The sequence below is a fragment of the Coffea eugenioides genome, chromosome 3, assembly GCF_003713205.1.
Source record: "Coffea eugenioides isolate CCC68of chromosome 3, Ceug_1.0, whole genome shotgun sequence".
NCBI lineage: Eukaryota > Viridiplantae > Streptophyta > Magnoliopsida > Gentianales > Rubiaceae > Coffea > Coffea eugenioides.
Genome location: NC_040037.1, coordinates 6,994,544 through 7,004,326, shown reverse-complemented (window position 1 = coordinate 7,004,326; position 9,783 = coordinate 6,994,544). Strand labels below are relative to the sequence as shown.

The window sequence follows — 9,783 nt, the reverse complement described above, 5'->3', positions numbered from 1 at the left end:
AGGTACGCTTCCGCTATTTTATAGTTAATTTATTTCTTAATAATCGCCATATAGATTTTGGGTTTAAAGGTGATGGTTTTCACCAATGGTTAAATTTAGATAACCACCCTAACATTAAAATAATCGCACTATTCTTAAAACGTCAAGTTTTCGAAAAAAGAAGAATAAATAAGAGCTCTAGGATAAAGGGAACTTGGAAGCTTGCCGCTACTTTGCTCGCCAATGACGGAAACAACTGCAAAAGATTGGGAGCCAGCAGCAGCTAATTTTACATCTTTTGCAAGTCTGAGCATATCCACGTTGAAGTTTCCATTGCCATTTATGAGTTGGACAGGAAAACCGTCGTTCAACTTTTTTTTTGAAGAGGTCAAGAGGAGAAGAAAGGTGACCGCTTAGTTTAATTTATATCTTGTGGGGTGGAACCGAAAGGTTGACTGACTCGAGAAATTTTAAAAAAATTGAAATGAAATGATTCCTCTATAAATTAAATGCTAGGACCTAGCCCCTCCATGCATTAACTGCAAGTACCCAATTTTTTTTTCTTTAATACAATTAAAAAGAAAAAAAAATGCAGGGATTCTTAAAGGTCCTAAATGGCTAAATTAGAGCTTGTTTTCGACGCCTTGCAATTTCTTGGTTTAAATCGATTATTAAATAATTTGTTAAAAAAGGGTAGAAATTTTGTTTCCTTTTATAACCGTTTCAAAAAGCTGAAAACTATTCATAGAAACACTTTATAAGCTATCAAACAGAAAATAATACTTTCTACCTACTTCGCTCGAAATCATTTTTTTCTTCTTCGATTTGCTTGATTGAAAGTTAACATAAAGTAAAAGCACAAATCATACAATGGATTGATTACACTTTGAACAACTGTTCACTTAAGAAGAAATCATATAATCAATACGTTAAGCTCTCAAGAAGAAGCTACTGATTGATTGAGACCTTTTTTTGATAATTCAATTCAGCACTTAAACTTATTTAGATGCGTTTGATAACCAAAAATTGAACATCTGAATTAATTAAGTAGCACTGAATTTTCTAGACAAAACTTACTTTAAAAAATAAGTGATAAATTATTCACTTATCACTGAATGTGATATACAATCAAATGTATTAGATTTAATACTTAACAATTCAATAATTTAATAGATTCAGACTTCAGATTTCAGATTTTAAACTTCAATTTTATCAAACACAGCCTAAATGACAATTAGATATTTTTAGGTGAATACATACGTACACATATATTATATAAATGCAAATAGTAAATTTAATCGAAATATGGAATTTCTTCTAACTAGATGAATCAAGACTCTTAGAGGTCATCTTCATATGGTTTCTTCCTTCCCTTGAGAATTAGGGGTTTGCGAGGACCCAAGGGTTTAAACGAATGGCATGTGTCCAATTAGGCTGGAAACTTCTTGGTTGAAAATTTTAAACTCAATCAAACAATGGACAAAAACCGTGAGAAAAAGGGATGCATACGTTGAATCACAACTCATAGCAATGCAGAAATAGATGAGAAAACATAAAAGATCGAAGACTCCGAGCCTTTTCTATCAATTAGATGTACTCAAGAAACAACATAGAATCAAAACCTCTTTAAATTAATACCTTTGGTACCATACAAATTCTATTAATTTAAAGAGGTATTAATTAATCAATAAATTAATATTTTATTAATTTATTGAGTGTACTTGCAATTCTATCTAAGGACTAGAAACCAATTCATATCTACTTGATTTGTAAATATAATTTAATTTTGTTAATATTTTCAATTACATAGTAATTGATATTATTTTTCTGTTATCAAGATGTCAAAACAGATTTAAGAATACTAAATGATAGATGTCTAAAAGATAGATGTCCATATGCATGTGGATGCTTTCTATTATACTCACTCACATAATGCTTGTATGCATTTATGATCAATCATAGTTGAATTTGGATGAGATTCGGTTAAATGTAAAAAGCTTTAAGAAAAAAAACAACAATAGTCTCATATTTCAGAATAATTTTAGTGAATTATTAATTTATGATATGAATGGGACAAAAGACTATATAAGGTTTTCAAAAAATTATTATCTTATTATTTTATCAAAATTATTAATTTAGCTCATTAGCCCAAGTCGGGACTAAAAAAAATTAATAGAGGTTATAAATTTATTAAGTATCATTCTATGGAGGTTTTACTATAAATGAAATTCCTATCGCAGTCTCGTTCATCAATAACTGCACGACAAGACTAGGGCCTACCATCTTAAATTTCTTCATACTTTTCCCCAAGCCACATGATTAAGTCTTCTTTTCTAATTTACTTATTAGGATATTGATTGTCTGAATCAATGAGATGACCCATGTCATTTATTAAGCAAAAAATAAATTAAGTAGCTGAAATAATTGACTAGTTCATATAAAACTCTAAAATTACCTAACCACCGGTATGCAAAGAGGAGTGATTATGTAAGATAAACATCAAAACAAAAATAAAAGTAGCCTATTGAATTTCACAGAAAAAGCAAGCTCCCATTGTACGCTTATATTAATATAACTAGTGATTAAGGCACGCCCTAATGGTTGTGTAATTAATAGAAGTTACATACTAGTGAAATTATGTCTTTATAAAATTTTATTTTCTGCCACAATCCTTTATTAATATTTTAAATGTTGATATCAAACCATCTCTATGTACATAATAAAGGAAGGGCTGCATATCAAGCCGCATAATGCAAGACCCAAAGACCCATTTAGTCTGCAAATTTAGACCAGGATCCATAAATCAAATTTTTGGAATTATATTTGAGCCCCTATTGCAGTTTAACACTCTTTGGCGGCAACAGAGTTCATAGTGGAAGGAAATAAAACCAAACAAAAAGTTTATTGCAATTCATAAAAGACCAGAAATTTCCATCTATTCCTAGTACACATTGAAGCATCTTGTGAAACTGCTGAGAAACTTGAATTCATCTCTCCTTGGTTTCTTAGATTTTCCAAACTTTGTTTAATTTATTTTATGAGGAAGGTAATAGTAAAATGAACTTAATACAGAATAAGAATATTAAAGGATAGGCTGACATGAATACCTTGATCCCTTTGGTGCTATTCAAATCAAAGTTTGACGAAATTGGTAATGCATGAAACAGTGATGAACATTTTATAACGTGTTTGTCTTATTCGGGCTTTGATCAACATGTTTCTTCTAATTACTCGACGATGTCAAGCTCACAACCAAAAGCATGATTGGTGAACCGAAGAATGGTTTCTTTCGTCAGAAAAGCGAACTAAGCATGTTTCCTTAGCCCAATTGCAATCAATCTGCAAATTTATAAGTTGTCCACAAACATTATTATAACCAACAACATCAATGTCGCAAATGAGGCCTTTAGAAGAAACATTATTATCAAGAAAAGAAGGATAAAAAATTGAGTTGCCCATACTCAAAGCAAAACCCCTGGATGCACTGCACAGTTTTCTGTCAATTTGAATGGTTCACTTGTGGGGTTTTTTCAAAGTAAGAGGGGGATCCGATAGGGAGATCCAATATCTCCTCATCTCTTTCTCATTGCCATGGAGGTTTTTTCACAATTATTTGCTCACAATATTCTTCATCAAGGATATGATTACCATCCAAGATGTAGCCAGCTGGGATTAACCCATGTAGCATTTGCAGACGACCTTTTCATCTTAACCGCTGGTACTTTTAATTCTTTCAAGTTGATCAAAGCTACTTTGGACCAATTCTAGAGTCTGTCAGAATTGAAGCCGAGCTTATGGAAGTGTCGCTTATCTCATCTAGACTAAACTACAAGGACTGCTTGCCTCTTTTAAACAATCTGCAGCAAAAAATATCAGGTTGGGCTAATAAGAAGCTAAGCTATGGAGGGAGCCTCCAGCTCATAAAAACTATACTTACTGGTGTACAGTTGTATTGGGCTAGTGCTTTTATTTTGGCAAAGGGACTGATAAAAAAAAAATAGAAAGTCTCGTGTCTTCTTTCCTTTGGGCTGGTGAGGTTAAAAGGCATTATGGAGCAAAAGTGTTCTGGGGAGATATATGTAAACCCACAAAGGAAGGCGGGTTGGGACTAAATGATCTAATCCTATGGAACATTTGCTCCAAGAAGGACAATATGTGGGTAAATGTAGGAATGGCAATAAGGGCGGGTGCCCAGGCAACCGCCCCGCGGGGGGCTCTCGGGGCGGGGGGAATTTTTCCCCCCCGTTTTAGAAACGGGGCGGGGGCGGGGGAGTATACCCCCGCCCCATCCCCCGCCCCGCCACCCGCAAAAAAAAAATTATATATATAATTATATATAATATGTAATTTAATTAGTTATAAACTTATGATAATGATATTATTAGTTAGATGTATTATATAATGTATATTAGTGTATGTAATATAATTGATATTATCAATTATACGAATAATTAGACATGTCTACTAATAGAATTTATTAATTAGTTATACTAAATTTACTAATACATTTATACTAAATTTCTAATTACACTTAATAGAATAACACTTTTTTCTCAAAAAAAAAGCACAAACACAATAATGAATTAGTGATTGTATTTGTACCAAAAGTGAAAACTTAACTATTTTAGTTGTATTTATTTCATCATGTTGGATTGTATTCAAATAACTTTTGTTTGATTGTTTTTATGAGTTTCAATTGTAAAATTAAAATGAATTATAACTTGATGATGTGTTGATATTTTAATACTTGATTATTTATTAAAATTTAACTATAATAAAATTTTATTAACCCCGCGGGGCGGGGCGGGGGGAGTGGGAGGCGGGGGACGGGACGGGGCGGGGGGGGAGTTTGTAGGCAGCGGGGCGGGGGATGGGGGAGGGGTCCCCCGCCCCAACCCCGCCCCGTTGCCATCCCTAGGTAAATGGTTACACACCATCCACCTTAAGAAATTGTCCCGTGTTTGTGGGCATTGGATGTCTACATCCTTTATTGATAAATTTCGGAGGCTTGCTCTAACTATCTATGTGTACTTCATCTAGAAAGCCGGGAATCGGATGCCATTCCAAAAGTGCTTTGATAGATGAATAGAAATTTGGATTGTAAAAAGTTGTAGAGAATTAGTGATGTACAGTTAGCATGTATATGCTACTTTGAATATGTTTCAATTCTCTATCAAAAAAATTTTGCAATTTTATTTGAACAAAAGAATAACCTATTGAATTTCATGGAAAAAGCAAGCTCCCATTGTATACTTATATTAATATAACTAGTGATTGAGACACGGCCTAATTGGTGTACAATTAATAGAAGTTACCTATATGAAATTTTGTCTTTATAAAGTCTTTATTTTCGGTCACAGTCAAAGCTATTAATATTTGAAATATTGGTATCAAACCATAGCTATGTCCATAAAGGAATTAGTGGACCAAAAGTTTGGGAAAATAATTAAGCTAAGAATTCCTGGAGGCCAATACTCAACCTATTATGACTTCACCCTAGAGTGCTCAATTGAAATGGTCAACCCCACCTTCTACCCACTTTAAAATTAATTTGATGCTGCCACATCCACAAGTCAAAGAATCTTTGGTGTTGGAGTAGTGGTCCGTGACTATGACGGCTCTTTTATTGCTTGCCTTGCAAAGAAATTCGTTGGTACTGTGAGTGTAGAAATAGCGGAAGCCCATGCTGCTAGAGAAGCGGTCTATCTGGCAAAAAATCTAATGATTCTAAGCTTTATTTTAGAGGGCGATGCAGCTTCAATTATTAGGCTCATCCTTGATAAGGAAGACATCCTATCTGACTTAGGCTCGATTATTGAGGATATTGCATTTAGCTTTACTAGATCAACATTGTATTGATGTCAAATGGATATCAAGGGAGGCAAATAAGGTTACGCATACCTTAACCAATCAAGCTAAGAATGCTAGCCTTTCTAAATCTCTTTGGAATGTTCCTCCAATTTTTGTCAAGCAAATCATGATGGACGATTTCCAACAACCTCAGTAATAAAATTTTTCTGTTTGTTTTCTTATAGTAAAAAAAAAAAAAACTCTAGCGGCAACAGAGTTCATAGCGGAAGGAAATAAAAAAAAAATTTACAGCAATTCATAATTAAAAGACCAGAAATCTCCATCTATTCCTAGTACATATTGAACCATCTTCTGAAACTGCTGAGAAACTTGAATTCATCTATCCTTGGTTTCTTAGATTTTCCTAGTTTTGTTTTATTTATTTTGTGAGTAAGGTTGCATTGAAATGATTTTGAAACAGAACAAGAATGTTAAAGGATAGGTGGACATATATATCTTGATCCTTTGGTGCTATTCAAATCAAAGTTTGATGAAATTGGTATGCATGAAACTGTGATGAACATTCTATAACCTCACAGGCTCGGTATCTTGAATGCGAATCATGGTACAGTAAATAACGTGATTGTCTTGATCAGGCTTTGATCAACATGTTTCTTCTAATTACTCGACAATATAAAGGTCACCACTAAAAGCATGATTGGTGAACCTAAGTAATTTTTTTTCATCAGAAAAACAAACTAAGCATGTTTCCTTAGCCCAAATACAATCGATCTGCAAATTTATACGTTTTCCACAAACATTATTATAACCAACAACATCAATGTCGCAAATGAGGCCTTTAGAAGAAACAATCTTATCAAGAAAAGTGATAGGGTGTTAATTGTTAGTAATTTTATTATTAATTTCCCCTTTGTCCTTGCCAAATATTGTTTTAATTAGTAATATTTATTTATATTTGGTATTTGGACTTAATTTCATGAATTGGAGCAAGAAACTACAAAAAAGGAGGGACTTGCTCCATAAGTGAGAGACTTCAAGAAGGCTCCATCGACCTGGCCCACAAGGAGAGGAAGAGACGGACTGCATTTCTTTTGCTGATGAGGAGTGTTTTGAATCCTAGGAGTCCTAGGAGCAATGAGAAACGAGAAAAGAGAAACATTAAGAGGCCTTACCTTTTTGTACTTTGATTGGGGAATCTCGGGGGGACCACGGAGATAAGAAGCATGAGTCATTTGGGCTCTTGGAAAAGAAACGTACAAAGGCTTGTGAAATGGAATTGGACTCCCAATTCGTGCGGGGACCACGGGATAAAGGAAAGCATTAGTCATCTTCCTTTCGGCTTTAAAAAGGAGAATTACAGAGGCTAGGGGGCTGATCAATAGCTTTTAGCATAGTTTAGTTTTTTTCTTTCTTAGTTCCTTTGATGGCCTGGACCTCAGTAAAATTACTTTGGAAATTTTCTCATGAGGCGTGGCTAATTTTCTCATCTAGTCGAAGGCCAATTTGAAGGCACGGTTCCAAATATCTGTGAGATCGAGTTAATTTTATTTATTTCTTTTATTCATTGGTATTTGTACGTTTCCTGATTTAATTGCTTATGCCTGTTATGTTATTTGAATGTCAAGGGTCTGATATTCGAATTAACCTAATGATCTAATGTCAAATTAATTGATTGAATCAGTAATTGTTCAATTGATTAATACCAGTGGCGACTAGCGTGATTGGTTTCATGTTAGGGAAACGTATGATCTAATTTAAACAAACCCTCGTAGCGTGTTTGTTGGTTAGGGTTGGGCTTTTCTAATTATTAATGCAATCGGGTAATTAAATCCTATGGTCGTACTTAGAGTTATTTCTTGGTTAGGAAAATAGTTAACGATCGTACCTTAACTATCGAGAAATTAAGGAAAGGCTGGTTGTTCATCGCGTGTGTGACAACTATAACCAATCTAGTAATGAGGAATTGGATTATCTTTGCATCGATGATCAAGTGAATAGACCGTGGCTGAAAAGTTGTACCTTTGGCTAGAGTCGTATTGGTTATTGATTAATTTCTATTTATTTCTATTCGTTGTTTTATTAGTGAGTTAATCAGTTATTTTATATTCTCCAAAAATCCCCCATGCACTGAACTCTAGAAGAAACAAATTATCCCCAGTCCCTGAGGAGACGACCCTGCTTACCACTGTCTACTATTTAGTAAATTTCGTCAATTAATTAATTCTGGTATATCGGATTAAGCAAACTCTTCGGGAACAGGGTGAATCAAGTAATCCATTGCACACCTAAAGTCCCTACTCCAGTACCTAGGATTAATTATTGACTGCTTTTAGTGGTAGTTAAGTTTTATTTTTATTATTGCACAGGCTGACGCCCTGTCAAAAAGAAGGATAAAAATTGAGTTGCCCCAACTCAAAGCAAAGCCCCTGGAAGAGCACCAAAAAATCCTTCAAAGTGGACAAAACAAACAGTGAAAACCGGTACGCAAATAATAGCAAACAACAAATCTTCAAGTCTTTGTATTCTTAATATAGAATGACCTGCAACATATGACAACCAGTGTAATCTTGTCAATGTTGTGAATCTGTCACAGAAACACATCTAATAATTATGCTAATTAGGGAAAAAAAAAACGCCATGGAACTTGAGATTTTTCTCATTGGAAATGTATTTTACCTCTAAAAATATATTTTTGCAGATAGTTAGAAAACCTCTCTTAATTACCTGTAATGACTTCGTGGCCAGCAGTTTTTCCCAGATTAAGCTTGTCCTGCTACCATAATTACAGAAGCCACACTTGCGGCAGTATTCAACACATTTGCCCCAATTGATGCAATGTTCAACCAGAACTCTCGTTTATCTTTCTGGAAAGTCAGACAGAAGTAAGTAATCAATCAAGTTATACTAATACCACAGCCAACTTAGAAACTAGATGATCATTGATGATTTCATCAGCCAACTTCCTAAATAGATACATTAATTTGTAGTTTCCTCGCCTTTTGCTGTTCAAGCAGTTCATTGGTGGCACGAATCCCTTCTACGGTGCGGGCTATTTCTGACTCCAGTTGGGCCAATTGTTCGGTATCTTGATTCCAGTTTGCTTGTTTGACAGCAGCATCTAAAAAGACAAAGTTATACACGAAATTTCAACCATGTTTACGGTGATGTATGATTATGCAGTTCACTAGTAATAATACCTTTGAGCTGGTTCTTGAATTCAATGATGTATTTGTGGGTCTTCATAGCTACGAGTACTCCGTTTTTCTTTAACTCATCCACAGCTGCTTCCTCGAATTTTGCTAGAATTGCATGCCTCATATGTTCCACCACAGAAAGGTAGGTTGGCTTAACAACCTAAAGCATTTTGAACTCTTTAAGCAATGAATATACAAATTTAGCTGAGAACAAATAATACATAGTTGAATTTTCAATCGATGAATAATAGTTGTAAATCAAATTTAACTTCACCAATATATCATTGTAACAATTCGTAGGGTACCTTCATGATGTTTTCAATTAGCTGCTTCCTGCTTGCGTCCCTTTTGGTCTCATCATAGTGTTGAGCTTCCTCATCATACCTGGATAAAAGCTTTGAACAATCATCAATAACCTCTTGATAGATTTAACTATCCAAATTATCAAAAAATATGAGCACACAATCAGCAATGCAAAGGATTTTTTTTTTTTTTTTTGGGTACGAGTTTCTTTGTGGGATTTATAATTACACCATGCACATAGAATAATAGTTTGGATTACATTTTCTAGAGAGTGTTCTGGGAAAAAGTTACTATAGTATCTTTGTATACTTAATATAGACTGCCAGTAAGAATGACCTGCAACATATGACAGCCAGTATAATCTTGTCAATGCTGTGAATCTGTCACAGAAACGCATCTGATAATTATGCTAATTACAAAAAAACGCCATAGAACTTGAGAATTTTCTCATTGGAAATGTATATTACCTTTAAAAATATATTTTTGCAGATAGTTA

At 34.2% G+C, this 9,783-nt stretch overlaps 1 protein-coding gene across 1 annotated transcript; it reads right to left on the bottom strand.

Annotated features, from left to right (window-relative positions):
• Nucleotides 1-8,549: 8,549 nt before the first annotated feature.
• On the bottom strand, nucleotides 8,550-9,446 carry LOC113765892. Its single transcript, XM_027310135.1, has 4 exons — nucleotides 9,290-9,446; nucleotides 8,988-9,144; nucleotides 8,766-8,908; nucleotides 8,550-8,654 (listed from the first exon to the last, which is right to left on the bottom strand). The coding sequence occupies exons 1-4, from the start codon at nucleotides 9,293-9,295 to the stop codon at nucleotides 8,550-8,552; spliced, it is 411 nt and encodes a 136-aa protein (XP_027165936.1). The 5' UTR covers nucleotides 9,296-9,446.
• Between the last annotated feature and the right edge of the window lie 337 nt (nucleotides 9,447-9,783).